The sequence below is a fragment of the Zea mays genome, chromosome 1, assembly GCF_902167145.1.
Source record: "Zea mays cultivar B73 chromosome 1, Zm-B73-REFERENCE-NAM-5.0, whole genome shotgun sequence".
NCBI classification, from domain to species: Eukaryota; Viridiplantae; Streptophyta; class Magnoliopsida; order Poales; family Poaceae; genus Zea; species Zea mays.
This window is the reverse complement of record NC_050096.1, coordinates 234,731,398-234,749,623: the sequence shown is the minus strand read 5'-3', so window position 1 is coordinate 234,749,623 and position 18,226 is coordinate 234,731,398. Positions and strand designations below refer to the sequence as shown.

Here is an 18,226-nt window from a genome sequence, read left to right as displayed (position 1 = left end):
CCGAGCTAGAAATCCACGTCGACGTCATGGCAGCCCTAGCCACCGCTAGCCGCCGACGCCACGTCAGAGCTCGACGCTAGCCGCCGACGCCACGTCAGAGTTCGGCGCCATAGGCTATGGCGCTGAGCTTCGGGTCCAAATCCTGAAATAAGTCATCCACGGGTATAAATGTAAGTTTAGATGAAAAATGGTAAAAAACAAAAAATTCGGGTTTAGTTTCTACTGCGTTTGATTCTACTAGCAAAAATGGCCGATTTGGGGAGAAGGGCGGCTTGCGCGGACAATGTAGCTCATATAGTCCATAGCCTATTCGAATGCCTTCTAAGCCGGCCCGTTGGCCCAACTGAAACATTAGTCCGCCTTCTCCCCCGAGACCCCCGAGAGTCCCCTCGCTGCCGACGCCACACAAACGCCTCCACCCTCATGTTCACCGGCGCTGCGGGCGGCATTGGCAACCTGCCACGGCCGCGCAGGCCGCGGCTCGGCGGAATAGGACACGGGGGCGTCATGGTGTCTCCACAGGGACAGGTGGCTCTGGGGGCACATCCGCACCTAGCCGCCCCGCCGTGCACCGACTACGACGTGGCCTACTTCAAGGCCTACTCACACATCGGCGTCCACGAGGAGATGCTCAAGGTTTTTACACCACATTCTTTGCACATTTCTAGCTTCTCCCTCGGGGATAATTGGGTGGATGTGTTTCTTATTGCGTCGGCGGGGTTAGGGTTCTGTTTCGTTTAGCGCGTGCGCCAATTTGTGGATCGGATTCGTGGGATCGTCGTCGTCGAACTACGGGTGTCATCTGGGATTCCTTGTTGTTGCGAGTTTCGTAGCGGCTAGCGTACAAGACTACATAGTTGACTGCTGTTATTCTCGGATATATCCTGGAGATCATGCTAACTTGGTCAGTATGCGCCTGAGAAATTTTGCAACAGTTTCATGGGACCATGCATGCAGGTTGTTTTCTTCTCGCGAGCCTGCTGATAGGCCATTTTTAGCCTTGCGGGCAGGGTTTTATTGGTAGACCAGGGACTTTAGCTAGCATCTCTGGCACAGAGTGCCACACATTTTCTGCTGTATGCTTATCTGCTATAGACAACCTAATGTGAGAAATGTTTCGTTGTTTTATGAACCAATAGCCCTACATGTATTCCACTTTGTGGTTTATGTTCTATAGGTGATTCAAGTGGATGTCATCATTTTGCTAATTCGGTACTGATTTTTAGGTTGCTGATTGCAGGATCATGTGAGAACTAGTACTTACAGAAATGCCATAATGCATCACAAAGATCTTATTTCAGGCAAGGTAATACTCGGTTAGCAATTTATGGTACTGGGTAGATGTTTTCCTGTATTATATGTAATAGCTTTCTGTTCTGCTCAGTTAACTCTTGTGGTCTATGAAAATGGTAACTTCAGGTAGTTTTGGATGTGGGTTGCGGCACTGGTGTTCTTTCGATATTCTGTGCTTTTGCTGGTGCCACTCGTGTAAGTTCGTAGTTATTAATTGCACACGTTTGTGTTTCTGATGATCTTATCAATGCAGCAAAACGATGTTTCTAATCCCTCTATCTATAGATGCTACTATATTCCTCATATTTTCTGCTGTTGCTCATGCACCATCCATCCACATAAACCTCATCTCCAAAAGAACCACTACCTTTGAGAAATGATACTTAGCAGGAAAACATTAATCAAGATGCTGAATCCATATTTGGTTATTTGGTTTGTTACTGTATATTTGAAAAAACATATGCTAACGAAGGACTCGAAATTATATATTTTTCTGACATTATTATAAAGGCACCCTCTGTTATTCATACAATGATAGCTGGGAGGGGCCAACATCTCAATGAGAATCCAGTGGCAAAACAATATTGTCTCTAAATCATTATTACTATTAACGGGTAAAACAGCTGATACTGTCCAGTGCAACTGTTCTAAGAAACCAAACATCCTCTGTGTACTCACTGCTATTTGCAGTATGGCATTTAAATTATGAACATTCGAATAATTTCGTTGTACTCTGGATTAACCTATTATAGTAATAGTTGGATACTTGAGTTGAGAAATTGCACATTTCATTCAGTTGGCTATAATGTTGTGTGAATGCACTAATCATTTTTATCTGCACCAGGATATCTCTTATGCTTAATATTACTAAATACTAGAAGCATTCATGTTTGGTCTTTAACGGTTTTAAAGTGTATTTAACTTTGTTGCAGAGCATGCTTATTAAAACGACGTTTAAACGTCGTTTAAACTATAAAACGCTGGTAGAAACTGAAACGACAAAACGTTTTGCGATTCTTTGTAAAACGTCGTTTAATGTCGTTTAAACGTCGCGTTTTGACATTTAAACGCGGTATAGAGTGAAACGTCGCGTTTTGAGCGTTTTATTTGCCACCTGCTAGAATTTGGCCCAGCCCAATTCCCGCCCAACCGCCCAGGTCTAGGGTTGGCGCTCTCTGGTCGCACTCCAGGCCGCGTTCGAGCTCCAGGCCGCCGCTTCTCCCCGTGCAGCCTCCTCCCTCCCCCGGCCGCGCTCCAGGCCGCCGCCTTCTCCCCCGTGCAGCCTCCTCCCTCCCCCTTGCTCAGCCGCTCAGCCCCGCCTGTCCGCCCGCCACTAGCCCCGCTGTCCGCCCGCCGCCAGCCCCGCCTCCTTTGGCTTGTTGTTGCTCACTTGTTGTCCGGCCGCCCTGTCCCGCACTCCCGCTGTCTGGCCGCCGCCAGCCCCGCCTCCTTTGGCTTGCTGTTGCTCGCTTGCTGTCCGGCCGCCCTGTCCCGCACTCCCGCTGTCCGCCCACAAGCCTGTCCCACTGTCCGCTTGCTGTTGCTCGCTTGATGTTGCCTCGCTGTCCCGCACTCCCGCTGCCCCGCTGTTCCTCGCTTGCTGTTGCTTCAGCAGTTGCTCAAGCAAAGAGCTTTGCGTCTGTTCCTGTTGCTCGCTTTGCGTCTGTCCCACTGTTCCTCGCTTGCTGTTGCTTCAGCAGTTGCTCAAGCAAACAGCTTTGCGTCTGTTCCTGTTGCTCAAGCAAACAGCTTTTAGTTGCTTTTGTGCTATGTTTGTGATCGTGGACTATTAGACATCTCATTCCACTTTGTTTGCAGTTATCGACTTGCTATTAGTTGAACTTGTGTTATTGTGGTAATGTGGTTGTGGACATGTCATTTTGCACAATATTATTATGTGAACTTATGTTGGTTGTTTGGTATTTGACTTGATATAATCGCATGAAATTATGATATATTGAAATTTCTCTATGTTGTTTAAAACTACGTTTAAACTTTGTTTAAACCTTTTAAAAGTTAAAACTCACCCATGAGCGTTTCAACGTTTCGTCGTTTTAATAACCTTGTTGCAGAGACATTTGACTATTTTTTTAAGTGCATGTAGTTCTTTTTGGATGGGTGCTGTAATTTGTTATTAAGTTATGTACTACATGTGGTGAAATATTTATTGTTATAGATGAATGATTTTATTTGTTTTTATTCTGTATTATTCATCTCCTTGAATGAGTTTATTATGTTCTCAGGTTTATGCAGTTGATGCAAGTGATATTGCATTTCAGGTAAACTCTTCTCGCTCCCTATTTTCCCTTTTAGTTGGTATTGCCAATCTACAAACATGTTTTGCTGAGTCAGTAGTTTTTTGCTGCACAGATGTATTAACTTACACTGTCAAATTGGAGAATAAACTTTGAATTGAAAAGACCCATCTTCCCAGCCCTTCTCTATACTTAGGAACTCGTGAGAACAAAAAAAATGCTTAGAGCAACATTTTTTAGCTTGGCTGTCCCAGTAGGAAAGAGTGTGTCAAGCGCCTCAGCACCTAACAACGCCGGACTGCGTAGTCGCGCTCCAGGCCTTCACCGTAAGGGAATTCCTCACCGGCGGCTTGAGAGTACGCAGGAGAGAGAGCAAGTTTGGGATAACTGATTTCTTCCCTTCCTTTCCTCCAAGTTTGGTTACAATGTATATGGCCAATGCCCCAACTAATCACTCCTAGATTTAAGGCATGGAAAGGAAACTAATCTTCTATTTCTAAATCTGTCCACCAATGTCCCAACTAATCACTCATAGATTTAAGGCATGGAAAGGAAACTAATCTTCTATTTCTAAATCTGGCCACTAACAGTGGCACCTTCCTGTGCCGCACGAGTAGCACGCTCTGCTGCGCGCCTGATGTCACGACGACGCCTATACGTTTGCCCGTACATGACATCTCTCCCCCCTCGACGTCCAGCTCGTCCTCGAGCTGAAATTGGGGAAACTTGTCGTGGAAATCAGCCACATCCTCCCAAGTCGTAGAAGCAGCGGTCTGACCCTTTCAGTGGATGAGCACCTGGCGGACACCGCGCGCCAAGCGGAAGCGTACAACGTGCTCCGGTTCTGGAGCCACAACCCCGTGAAGCATGTGTGGCAGTGGGGGAGGCACCTCTGGTGGATTGCCGACGAACTTCTTAAGAAGCCCAACATGGAAGACATCATGCAGCTTGGCACGCGGGGGCAAGGCGAGGCGGACAACAGCCTCGTTGATGCACTCGGTGATGCGGTACAACCCGACGAAACGCGGCTTGAGCTTGCCCTTGGACAACTGCGGTAGGGAAGCGACAACGTGCTGTCGAAGGCGTAGAAGCACCCAGTCGCCCACGACATAGGAGACCGGTCGTTGCAGCCGGTTGTAGAACTTCTTCTGGACGACTTGAGCTTGCTCCAGCCGGTAGCGGACATCTGCGAGGAGCTCCTCCCGAGCAGCCATGGTCTTGGCCACAGCGGCCACCTCCCCTGGTTCGTAGGACCGGATGGATGGAGGATCTCGGCCATACACCACCTTGAAGGGGGTGTCCCGGAGCAACGACTGGTACGCCGTGTTGTAGACGTACTCTGCCCATGGCAACCAACACAACCATTGCTTGGGCCGGTCCCCCGTGAAGCACCGGAGGTACATGACGATGACTTTGTTGGCCGCCTCGGTTTGGCCGTCCGACTGGGGGTGGAAGGCGGTCACCATCTGTAGTTTGGCCTCGGTTAGCCTCATCAACTCTTGCCAAAACGTCGACCCCTCCTTGCAGGTATCGCGTCGAGACAGGGTATCAGCGACGGTGTTGGCGGCGCCGACTTGTACTTGACCGTGAAGTCGAAGCCGAGGAGCTTGCCCACCCAGTGGTACTGCGAGATCGTCGCAAGGCACTGGTCGAGGAGGAACTTTAGGCTGTAGTGGTCAGTGCGGACGATATACGGTCGACCCCACAGGTACGACCGCCAGTGGCGGACGGCGTGGACCTGCCCAATGAGCTCTCGCTCATAAGCTGCCAAGGAGCGGTGGCCTGGCGCGACCGGCCTACTGAAGTAGGCGATCGAATGCTGATCTTGGAGAAGGACCGCCCCAAAGCCATGGGTGGACGCGTCGCACTCGACGATGAACCCCTTGGTGAAGTCAGGCAATGCCAGCACGGGGGCCGACGTCACGGCGGCCGTAAGTGCCTGGAAGGCCACCTGAGCGTCGTCATTACATAAGAACCCCTCCTTGAGGAGCGAGGTGAGGGGTGCCGCAATCTTGCCGTAGTCGTGGACGAACTGGCGGTAGTACCCGGTGAGGCCCAAGAAGCTGCGCATCGTGCGCGCCGAGCGAGGGGCCAGCCAGTTGTGGATGGCCTGCACCTTGGCCGAATCCATGGCCACCCCCTGAGCCGAGATAATGTGGCCCAAGTATGCCACTGAGGGGGAGCCAAAGGTGCACTTGGACCGCTTGATGAAGAGGACGTGGCGGCGCAGCTCGTCGAGGATGGCGCAGATGTGTCGCAAGTGATCTGCCCATGTCTTGCTATAAATTAAAATATCATAAAAAGACCAAAATGAACCGGCGGAGGAACGGCTGAAGGACATCGTTCATGAGCGCTTGGAATGTCGCCGAGGCGTTGCAAAGCCCGAACGGCATCACCAAGAACTCATAGAGGCCGTCGTGGGTGCGGAACGCCGTCTTGTGGACATCCGTCGGCCGCATTCGGACTTGGTGGTAGCCGAAGCGTAAGTCCAGCTTGGTGAAGTACCGTGCGTCGTGCAGCTCGTCGAGGAGCTCGACGACGATAGGGATGGGGAAGGCGTCCTTGACGGTGAGGGCGTTGAGGGCGCGGTAGTCGACACAAAACCGCCAAGCCCCATCCTGCTTCTTGACGAGCAACACCGACGAGGAGAACGCCGAATCGCTGCGACAGACGATGCCTTGGGCGAGCATGGCAGCGCACTGCCGCTCCAACTTGTCCTTGTGCGTCGTTGGGTAGCGGCAGGGCCTCACCGCCACCGGTGCAGCCCCCGGTTTGAGGACGATGGCATGGTCCCGAGCCCGCTGTGGGGGAAGCCTGGCTGGCTCAGCGAAGATGCCGTCGAAGGCGTGGAGCAGGTCGTCGAGGAGGCCCTCCGGTGATGTGGCTGCAGCGACCAGCGGCTCCGGGCGCTCTACGATGTCGGACCAGCACACCAGCCGACCTTGGTGGGTGAAGGAGATGGTGCGACCGATGAAGTCCCAACTGATTCGGCCAAGGGTGACCATCCACTGGGTCCCCAAGACCAAATCATACCCGGTGAGCGGCATGACGAAGAGGTCGACGGAGAACCGATTGCCCTCGATGATGAGCGGGGCGCACTAGATGACGTCGGGGCAGATGACGCGCTCCCATTTGGCCACAATCGCCGTGAGACGTGGACGGGGCTGGATCTGCAGTACGGTGCGGCACGCCGCAGCTTCGGCGATGAAGTTGTGCATGGAACCCGTATCGAGGAGTGCGACGAGGGTGGAGGCGCCCAACGATACCCGCACCTGCATGGATTTGCAGATGGGGACGCCCGCAATAGCCTGAAGTGAGAAGACAGGAGCGGCCTCTTCCAGTTCATCGGCGACCCGATCGTCGTCGGCGCCTGCGATTTCGACGCCTTCCACGAAGAAAATGCGTTGGCAGACACAGTTGTGTCCGCGGGAGTACGGTTCATTGCAATTGAAACAAAGACCGAGGCGTCGCCGTTCCGCATGTTCCTCCTGTGACAGGCGCTTCAACGGCTGGCCTTCCAGCCGAGGCAGTGCTGCACCCGCCGGTGGTGCAGGCAGCGGTGGGCGAGGGCCCTGCGCGCTTGTCACGGCCAGCAAGGCGCGAGGGTCGCCGCGGGCAGGGGGCTGAGTCGACTAGGCTAACCCCATGATCTCGACCTGCTGGGCGAGACTCATGGCCCCGGCGAGCGTCTCCGGGTTGTGGATGCTGACGACGTAGCTCATCTGAGGGAGGAGGCCGCCCGTGTACAGCTGGACGCGCTGGCCCTCCTCGAGGTGACCCACGTGGGGCAGGAGAGCCTGGAATCGGTTGGAGTAGTCCTCCACCGTCCCCGTGCAGCGGCACTCCGCCAACTCGAACAGGGGCACCGATCGGAGAGGCGGCCCGAACCGAAGGTTGAGTGGCTCTTTGAAACGCCCCCATGGTGGCGTGCCCTCGTCCTCCTGGAGCTGAATGTACCAGAGTTGGGCGACATCCTCCAGGTTGTACGACGCAATCCACACGCGCTCCTCCGCCATGGTGCGCTGTTGGCGAAAGTACGATTCACACTTGTTGATGAAGATCATCGGATCAGACTTGCCGTCGTAGCGGGGAAAATCCAATTTCTGGAATTTGGGAGGGCGCTCGAGATCGTGAGGCCCCTCCTAACGAGCGCCTCTGCTGTCCGCCGATGACGGGGATGACTTCTCCTTCATCGCAGCCATCTCGGCCTTCAGGGTGGACATCTCCGTGGTGATCAATTGCAGCGCCTCCATGACATCCTTGATGGTGGGTTCCGCCATTGGTAGCGGCTGCGTGGAGGAGGCAGTGGAGGTTGGCGGCGATGGTGGTGGGCCAGGTTGTTAAGCGCCTCGGCACCTAACAATGCCGGACCGCGACTACGCAGTCCGTAGTCGCGCTCCAGCCTCCAGGCCTTCACCGTGAGGGAATTCCTCACCAACGGCTTGAGAGTACGCGGGAGAGAGAGAGAGAGAGAGCAAGTTTGGGATAACTGATTTCTTCCCTTCCTTTCCTCCAAGTTTGGTTACAATATATATGGCCAACGCCCCAACTAATCACTCCTAGATTTAAGGCATGGAAAGGAAACTAATCTTCTATTTCTAAATCTGGCCACCAATGTGCCAACTAATCACTCTAGATTTAAGGCGTGGAAAGGAAACTAATCTTCTATTTCTAAATCTGGCCACTAACGGTGGCACCTTCCTGTGCCGCGCGCCTGATGTCACTACGGCGCCTATACGTTTGCCCGTACATGACAGAGTGCTTCCTGTCAATGATAGTGAAATACAACATGGAGAGCATGCCTTTACAATCAAATAGTTTTGTTCTTAATTTTCCCCATGTTTTTTTTGTATACTATCTGTAGTATTACTTCTGTATCTTATTATTAGTTTCTATTAGTTCTACGAATGCTGATGGAGAACATTCTTTTAAACTAAACAATTTTAGGCTATGGAGATTGTAAGAGAGAATGAGCTGTCTGACAAAGTTGTGGTTTTGCATGGCCGAATTGAGGTACACGTCTCTGTCAAGTTTTTGCCATTTTGTCACTGTTTGCATATACCCAAAGCTTTTTTTGTATTTTTGTTACCTTTTGTTCATACCTATCAGTTTAGCCAGTAATCACCATCCGTCAAATTCTATATTGTTGTCGGTTTCCCTTCACTGTGCTATGCAACATAATTGTCTTTGTCTCTTTGATTTAAATGCAGGATGTCGATATTGAAGAAAAAGTTGATGTCATCATATCTGAATGGATGGGCTACATGCTTTTGTATGAGGTATATATCAGCATCTCTATAGTTTGTACAGTTGGGCTAATTCTATTCTCACTTCACATCAGTGCTATTCTTGAAATTGGTGCAGAGTATGCTGGGAAGTGTAATTTTTGCTAGGGACAAATGGCTTAAGCCAGGAGGTCTTATTCTTCCATCGCATGCATCGGTAGGAGTTTGATAAAAGCATTATATAACATTTAACTAGTTTGTATAGTTTTGAGGTTGAGATGCAAGGAGTATTTCTGTTGCAGCTTTACATGGCACCTGTTACGAATTCTCAAAGATACCATGATAGTATTTACTTCTGGCGAGATGTATATGGCATAAAAAGTGAGTTGAATTCTCCCCTTTCTCTCTCTGAAAGTATATAAGCTGGCTTAGTTTGTTTGTCATGTGCGTAACTCTGGCTGTAGTATTTCTCACAGGGTAACCCTTTTCTCTCTCCCTTTACTTCAGTGTCCTCTATGATGCCTCTTGCGAAACTATGTGCGTTTATGGAGCCATCAGTTGAGACAATTAGTGGAGAGAATGTCTTGACATGGCCAGCAGTGGTGAGTCTCAATTATTTGTTCTGCCAGAAGCACATTTTCCTGTCAGCTTGCCATGCATTTTACACACACATCACTTAGGCTCCAGCATATCATCCTTGTCTTAGTCCTAATTCTAGCTCTGCATGTGCAAAATGACCTTATTTTTTTGGAACTACAACTTACTTTGGTTCCTGGAGCAGGTTGCACAGGTGGATTGTTATACCATACAAGCTCAGAAGCTCGAAACCATCACTGCTGCATTTAAATTTACGTCAATGTTACAAGGTAAGTTGTACTAGTTCTTTTCTTACATATATATGAAACACGTATATCATATATGTATGATGAAAATAAATCATGATTCTATCTATTAGATTTGCACAACTGTTTTCCTTGACTTATATTTGATAGTGTACACATTGAGATTGTTAGTGTATATATATAGTTCCTTCATTGTATTGTATTTTCTCTAGGATTTAGGGTTCTCTCTGTAAACTTACCCTATGTACATTTGCCCTTTGGGCCCTATGGAATTGATGACCTGCCATTTCTGTTACGGGCCGTTATGGGCCCTAAGCCCATTAGCTAGGTCATTAGGGTTAGGTTAACCACCTCTATATAATGAGAGGTGGGGGTCATTAGAAGGCAGGCAAGAAGAATATATTTGGTTTTACTCAAGGGCCTCCTATGGGAGGGCAAGTACCGGATCTATCTTGTCAAATATCTGTGTTCATAACAATTTGGTATTGGAGCCAGGCTGGCACATCGTCGGCCATGTACGGCGCCAACAACGATCTGGGGACCCTCTCTGTTGTGGAGAAACTTGATCGCATCCTGGCGCAACTGCAAACCATAAATAACAGACTGGATTCCCACGACGCTCGTCTGGCCAAGCCTGAGTAGGCGTGGTTCAGCTCCTTTGCTTCTACCACGGGCGGCTTGGGCACATACAACGTGAGCACGAGCGGCGAAGGAGACCTGGGCGCAACCGACGGAGGCGGCCACATGGGCAGCGATAGTGGTGCTCTGGAGGAGGCAGACGAGCCCCGCGAGGGAGTACTCGAGGCGACGGAGGTTGGCAAATCCGCCCTCGCTGGCGTGACCGGGGTCAGAGAGGTTGGTGCCTCGGGCTAGTGCCGCCGCGTACGCCTCGTCCAGCCTCTTGAGAAGACGCTCCTCCAGCTTGTCCATCGTGGCGCAGAGCCACGGTGTGGCGTCCTCGGGCGCGGCTTGATCGGGATTGGAGACTGGGGGAGGGGGGGGGGGGCCGCCGCCGCAGGGCCCATGCGGGCGGAGCAACCCCTCCGTGACGCATGACTTCCGCAGCCATGGGATTGTCCTGCCATCAGAGCCAAGTCGAAGGCGGCGGCAACGAAGCTAACGAGGCCGACGAGGAGGTAGGCCGCAGAGAAGGCCAGCGAAGAGGGCAGCCAGCGCAGTGCGCCATCACACGGTACAAGGAGGTGAAAAAGACCTTCGGGGAGCTCGGCATGGTGGCGGGTGGGCGAACCAGCCGACCGGTCCTCCCCTTCTCGGGGATCTGCTCGTGGACTGTGTTGGCCAAGCTAGCTGCCTAGGGTTCCAATCTAGGCCAGGCCTTCGACTAATGGGTCTTCTTGGTTCCAATTTGGACCGAAGTGGGCAAAGTAATTGCGATGTGTCCCACTATTTTCTTTTTACAACTCTAAATTAATTGTTTTAGGTGAATAAAATACTAAGTTGAGATGTAAAAGACTCAGTATTAGTGTCGTTTTAGTTTTCGAGCCGAGTCATCGTTGGTCGTGTTCACAGCTCGCGGGCGAGCTGTTTTTATGGAGGGGTGGAATGTTAGGGCTGTTATGGGCCCTAAGCCAATTAGCTAGGTCATTAGGGTTAGGTTAACCACCTCTATATAATGAGAGGTGGGGGTCATTAGAAGGCAGGCAAGAAGAATAGATTTGGTTTTACTCAAGGGCCTCCTACGGGAGCACGAGTACCAGATCTATCTTGTCAAATATCCGTGTTCGTAACAATTTCACACTCTCCTAACATGGTATCACTTGTTTGAAGTACATCTAATTATTCACTCTTGTTTGAAGTACTTCATTTCTTTTTATTCGGCATCTTAGATTCTGGGTGATTTTGGTTTTTATAGGGCAGACCTGGTGCAGTAGTGAGAGCTGTTTCACCAAGTCACCAAGTCATGGGTTCGAAGTAACCTCTCCACATTTTCGTGGGAAAAGCTTGCCTTGGTTTATCCCTTTCCGAGACCCCACTCATGTGGGAGCCTCCGACATTGTGTCTACCCTTTTTATAAGCCTACACTCGTTTCAAAGCATGCATATACTGCTTTCTTCCTGTTTTGCACTCGGTTGTTAGCTGTAATTGGGATTAGACATGCACTGTGATGAGAGACTTTTTTCAGTGCTTTCAGTTAAAGGGATGAGCCTTAGTTGTAAGTTGTATTTCCCAACGCTGAGAATGAGGATGGCATGCTACTTTTTCCATGTATATCAATCCAGGATGTTTCTAATTTCTTGTAACTACTACAAATTTCCTAAAACATTATATAAGGATACAATGTTCTAATGCTTTGGGAAGTTAGGATATGATGTTCTAATGCTTGAGCTGGAATGCAATCAACAAGAGCATTTGAGAGAATCTTTCATACATGTGACTTATTTTGAGGTGGTGCTAATAAATCCACCTCTTCTGTGTAGCTAATTATGGAGATATATTAATCTGGCTTATCTTATAATTTTGTGACTGCTTGCCCAGTTACAGGCCTGATCAGAGTTTAGTTTTTACCCATGATTGGTGGAATATAATGTGCTACATGTGGTGTTTGATCTGATACAGGTATAGTTAAATTAATTTAGCACCACAGTCTGAGCAACCGCACACTTTTGATGCCACTATCATGATCTAAACCTCTACTTTGTTTGGCCAGCTTTCTTCTGCTGCCATGTCTTGGTTAACTGCTTTATCGTAGTGAACTCTCTTGCTTAGTCACATTGCCATAAAACTTTTACGATGGTAATTGCTCAATGGAAATTATATTGATTTAGCGTGCTTGATCTTTGTCGTGATTGTGTTTATATCATGTAGGTGTTACTTAGTGTAGATGGGATAATAGTGCCAATCATGCTCTCGTTATCTTGTGTTATTTTTTTAGCTCCATTGCATGGTTTTGCATTTTGGTTCGATGTTGAGTTCAATGGACCAGTACGCCAGAAATCGAAGAAGCAACCTAGTCAATCATTGGATGAGAACACCCAAAATGCCAGCCCAAGCAATAGGAAGAGAAAACCAGATGTCTCTATTGTTCTTTCAACTGCACCAGAGGATGCCCCTACTCACTGGCAGCAGGTGATTGTTTTACACAGTATCATATTGTTTTTCTTTTACCTAAAGATATAGGTATGATTCTGTTGAACTTCGTACACGATTATATTGTTAACATCCACAATACTGATTCATAGTTGTTTTTTGTCAGACCCTTTTGTACTTGTTTGAACCTATAGAACTAAACAAAGATCAGATCATAGAAGGCTCTGTTACTATCTCCCAGAGCCAGCAACATGCTCGCTTCCTTAACATCTGCCTGAAATACTTGTGAGCCTTCTTGTTCTGGTTTATTTCAGCTTTCTCATATGTTTGGTTATTTTCAAGCTTGAATAACGCTGGATTTCACCCGTCCTTGCAGTACTGGCGACCAATGGTATGTCAAAGAATCTGTGATGCGATAATCTGGGGGAAACTGAAACATAGTAACCTTCTTTCTGAATAGGCTCAAATCTGTTTTGTATGAAGGACAACCTTGCTGCTGGTCATTGCGGTTTAGGAGCATTCTGACTGTACTGGGTTGTCGTGGTAGCAAATTGATAAAAAATGGAGTGCCATTTCGAGTGCAGCTTGATCAAAATGGTAGTGGGCCTCGACAAGTAATATGTGAATCTTTGGCTCCAAACTCAAATTGACGAACAAAACATAGAACATGTTGACAAGAGTAGTACCGTTTTCTTTTTTTTTTTGTTCTTTTGAATAGGTACAAGCTGCTGGTACTTTATTCCCCATAATAGACTGCTCATTCATTGTAACGCTTCTGCAGCGTGTAGTGCAGCATAGACGGTATGATTTTACAAATGGTAGCATTGAATTTTTACGAGTGGAGTTTTTGAAGAGTAAAATGCATGAATAAAATGTGCATGGTGTCTGGACAAGTAGAATGCATGGTGAATGTCAGTTTGTTTCAATTTGGCCATTAGCTCCTTAATAATCATACGTATTTGATTTACTAGGTTCCGTTGATGACAGCGGACATATTACTGCATATACTATATTCTTTTTTCACTTTCACCCCCTCACTTAATTTATTTGCGTAACATCCGTAAGTCTAACATCCTGCTTAAGAACTGTTATTTTCATCTACAATGTATAGCATTCCTCATTATGTGTCCCCTCTCCAAGTGTGATATTGTGTTTTTTTTTCAATATGTGTTCCTATTTTATTTTCGCATTTAATTATTTTTTGTCTCACCTTTAAATAATTGAGTTATGCGATTGCTGGTTCTCACTATGATAGAAAGGATTATGGTTGGATCCAATACACCTCGCTTATATCTACTGCCACATCAACTAAAGTCTGGTATATATCTACCACCGTCTTGTATTTACCATAATTCTTCTCAATGTAGTCTCTGTCAATTTACAACCAACTCAGCGTCATGCCAACTTTTTTTATAGATTTTTATTTGGAATGTTTTATAGATTTTTATTTGGAATGAAACACAGTATTTTATCAAAAAAAAATCCATCTAAGTATAGAACTAAGCAAATAAAAACTATATAGTTTATAAAAACAATACAAATTACATAGTTTATAATTCACAAATAAAATTGTTATAATTCATAAAAATAAAAACTATGTAATATCTAAAATAAAATGTACACAATTCATATATTTTTTGAGGGTTTTTATTGGATTTTTTGATTTTTTTTTGGACATTAAAATGACTTGGACCAATACAAAGATAACTTGTGGCAACATGCAGTTCAACGCTACGGGCCGGTACTGATTGGAACCGACTGGGCAACGACACGTCCGACCGGCTGCTAGTACCGGTCCCGTTGCTAGTCTGCCACCACTGCAGGCAATACCGATAGGATGCCAGAGGTCGGTACCGCCTGGCATTGGACCTGGTTTAAGATAAAATTGATGATCAGAATATACAAGAAACAGAAAGGGTTAGATAAACGATCAATACAATTATGCACCATAGCTCACCCTCTTTGCTGCCATTTAGCCGTGGATGAGTAGATAGTTGGTGTGTAACATTGTCGCACGTATCTTAGTTAAATTTTGTTTACTCAGGGTAACGATAAGAAGTCTTGTTACTACAAGAATTGCACCTGATTAGAGCTAAATGTGTTGGACCTTGGATTTTTGGTGGAGACTTCAACTTAATCTATAGAGATGAGGACAAAAATAATCACAATCTCAACCGAGCCATGATGAGAAGATTCAGGAAATGTATTCAAGACTTCGGAATTAAAGATATTGATCTGCATGGGGACAGGGTAATCTGTTCCTTGGAGTGGGAATAGAAATTCCTAGATTTCTTACTTCAAAGCTCTACTTTAGAGGACTCCGATCATTGCTCTCTCCTCCTTGGATTGAAGGATAATCATCAGGGCAAGAGGCAGTTTTATTTTGAGTCATTTTGGCCAAAATTTGAGGGCTTTCAAGATGTGGTTTCTTGTGCTTGGAACTCTGTCCAGAATACCTCTTGCTCCCTCAAATCCCTCTCCCTCAAGTTCAAGGCTACAACTAACGGACTGCAATGTTGGAGTGACAAGAAAGTGGGCAATTTCAAGATGCAGCTAGAGTTGGCTAGAGAGGTGATGTTGTATATGGAATCGACAAGGGATGGCAGACCACTTATTGACCTTGAATGTTGCTACTGCAGAGATTGAAGAAGCGTTCCTTGGCTCTTGCTTCCTTGCTCAAGACGGTGGCTAGGACCAGATCTCGGCTATCATGGCTCAAGGAAGGCGATGCCAACACCAAGTTGCTACAATAATGGATGGGGATCAACTGATCACATATCACGATGGGAAGGACGAGGTCTTCCTAGATTTCTATATGAATCTAATTGGAAGTGGGGTGCAGAGAAATTAAACTATCAATCTGGAAGCCTTAGGTTTGTAGTGGCACGATCTTTAGGCTCTTGAGCTCTTGATTACAAAAAAGGAGATCTTGAACACTATCAAGCAACTTCCCTCGGACAAGGCTCCTGGTCACGATGGTTTCACTGGGCGTTTCTATAAGTGTTGCTGGCCTATTATAAAAGGCGCCATTTGGCGTCTGTTTCAACAGTTTTGGGGAGAGATTTTAGGAATTATAGATTTCTTCACACAACCTTCATTACCCTGCTGCTAAAGCATAATGATGCTCTTGTTGCTAAGGATTTCAGGCCAATTAGTTTGATCCACAATTTCACGAAATTGGTTACTAAGGTTCTTGCTAATAGGTTGGGGTGCTGCATGGAGGGGCTAGTCTCTAAAGCTCAAACTGCCTTCATCAAAGGTCGTTTCATATAGGACAATTTTATGCTTGTCCAGCAGACAACAAGATTTCTACATGCTAAAAATCAGCCTAGAATTCTCTTGAAGTTGGACATTTCCAAGGCCTTCGACTCGGTCTCTTGGCCTTTCCTTCTTGAAGTGTTGGAGAAATTGGGCTTTGGTCCTGTGTGGAGAGATGTGATTAGTGGTATTTTTATGACCTCTTCCACTCAGATCATGCTCAATGGTGTGATGGGGAGCTTCATTTCTCATAGAAGGGGCTTGCGGCAAGGCACCCCTTGTCTCCACTACTATTTATTCTTGTTATGGATGTCCTCAATACACTTATGGTCAAAACTAAGGAGCATGGGTTGTTGCATCCCATTTCTTCTAATTCCATTCAGTACCAGATCTTGCTCTTAGACCAGTGCCTAGTGACTTAAATACTGCTATGATGATATTGGATCTGTTTGGGGGAGGCTTCAGGGTTGAGAACTAATATAGCAAAGAACAATATTGCACCCATTCGATGCACCCCTACTGATCTAGATATGGTCCGACAACTTCTTCCGTGCAGATTGGAAGCTTTTCTAATAAAATACCCGAGCTTACCTCTCTTCCTGAACAAGTTATCGAAGGCCCACCTTCAGCCTCTCATTGATGAGCTGATAGAACTTTTACTGGCTTAGAAAGCTGACTTGATGACCCATGCTAGCAGAGCTACCCAAGTGAAATATGTGCTCACTGCTACTGTTATCTATCATATGATGGCACTAGATCTGCCTAAGTGGGCTCTTAAGGCCATCGATAAAATCGTTGTGGTTTCCTTTGGAGAGGTCGTAAAGAGGCTAATGGTGGACATTGTATGGTGGTCTGGGGCAAGGTAACGCGTCCCAAAGAGTTGGGGGACCTTGGTATCTGATATTCAATGTTTGAATAGGGCCTGACGCGGGGAGATGATTCCTCCCTTCCTCTTCTTCTTCTTGTCGCCACTCTGATGCGACTTGATGCGGGGAGATGATTCCTCCCTTCCTTTGGCACCAGACTCCTTCGATGGAGCTTTCCCGCGGCTTGTGTCGGTTTCCATCTCCCTCTTGGCGGATGCTCCCGACTTCACTTCGAGTGGTTAGACTCTAATGAAGTACCGGCTCTGATACCAATTGAAAGTCGCCTAGAGAGGGATGAATAGGCAAATCTGAAATTTATAAACTTTAAGCACAACTACAAGCCGGAGTTAGCGTTAGAAATAAAGCCGAGTCCGAAAGAGAGGGCGAAAACAAATCAACCAAGGAAATAGAGCGGATGACACGGTGATTTGTTTTACCGAGGTTCGGTTCTTGCAAACCTACTCCCCGTTGAGGTGGTAACAAAGATCGGGTCTCTTTCAACCCTTTCCCTCTCTCAACCGGTCACCTAGACCGAGTGAGCTTTTCTCCTTAATCAAACGGGTCACTTAGACCCCTACAAGGACCACCACAACTTGGTGTCTCTTGCTTTGATTACAAGTTGCTTGAGAACAAGAAAGAGGAAGAAGAAAAGTGATCCAAGCACAAGAGCTCAAAGAACATGAGCAAAACTCTCTCTTCTAGTCACTAATTGCTTTGAGTGGAATTGGGACTTGGAGAGGCTTTGATTCAATTGAATTGTGTCTTGTATTGAATGCACTAGCTCTTGTATTGAGTGAGATGTCTGAAAAACTTGGATGCCTTGAATGGTGGTGGTTGGGGGGTATTTATAGCCCCAACCACCAAAACAACCGTTGGTGAAGGCTGCTGTTGATGGGCGCACCGGACAGTCCGGTGCGCCAGCCACGTCACCCAACCGTTAGGGTTCTGACGGTTTCGACCGTTGGAGCTCTGACTTCTTGGGGCACCGGACAGTCCGATGCCGCACTGGACAGGTACTGTTCACTGTCCGGTGTGCCTTCTGGCACTGCTCTGACTCTACGCGAACTGCCCGCGCACTGGTCATGCACTGTTCACCTTTTGTAGACGACCGTTGGAGCAGTAGCTGTTGCTCCGAATGGCACACCGGACAGTCCAGTGAATTATAGCGGAGTGGCGCGGAGAAAACTCGAAGCTGAGGAGTTCAGAGTTGATCTCCCTGGTGCACCGGACACTGTCCGGTGGCACACCGGACAGTCCGGTGCGCCAGACCAGGGCAACCTTCGGTTTCTTTTGCTCCTTTCTTTTTGAACCCTAACTTGTTCTTTTTATTGGTTTATGTTGAACCTATGACACCTGTAGAACATATAATCTAGAGCAAACTAGTTAGTCCAATTGTTTGTGTTGGGCAATTCAACCACAAAAAATCATATAGAAAAAGG

At 47.4% G+C, this 18,226-nt stretch overlaps 1 protein-coding gene across 3 annotated transcripts; it reads left to right on the top strand.

The window, feature by feature from the left end:
• Positions 1-328: 328 nt before the first annotated feature.
• LOC100274531 (putative protein arginine N-methyltransferase 6) lies at positions 329-13,589 on the top strand. Of its 3 annotated transcripts, XR_004856157.1 has the most exons (15): positions 329-636; positions 1,241-1,306; positions 1,420-1,488; positions 3,537-3,572; positions 8,496-8,561; positions 8,759-8,827; positions 8,913-8,990; positions 9,076-9,154; positions 9,281-9,375; positions 9,555-9,639; positions 11,489-12,021; positions 12,112-12,192; positions 12,509-12,702; positions 12,830-12,948; positions 13,040-13,589. XR_004856157.1 is itself a non-coding variant. In NM_001148888.1 (13 exons), exons 1-13 carry the CDS (start codon positions 424-426, stop codon positions 13,080-13,082), a joined length of 1,212 nt encoding a protein of 403 aa, NP_001142360.1. In that variant the 5' UTR covers positions 378-423; the 3' UTR covers positions 13,083-13,497. The 3 variants fall into 3 exon arrangements, 1 of the variants encoding a protein (NP_001142360.1); XR_004856156.1 differs by having other exon boundaries at positions 11,489-12,192; NM_001148888.1 differs by lacking the exons at positions 11,489-12,021; positions 12,112-12,192 and having other exon boundaries at positions 378-636; positions 13,040-13,497.
• The last annotated feature ends 4,637 nt before the right edge of the window (positions 13,590-18,226 follow it).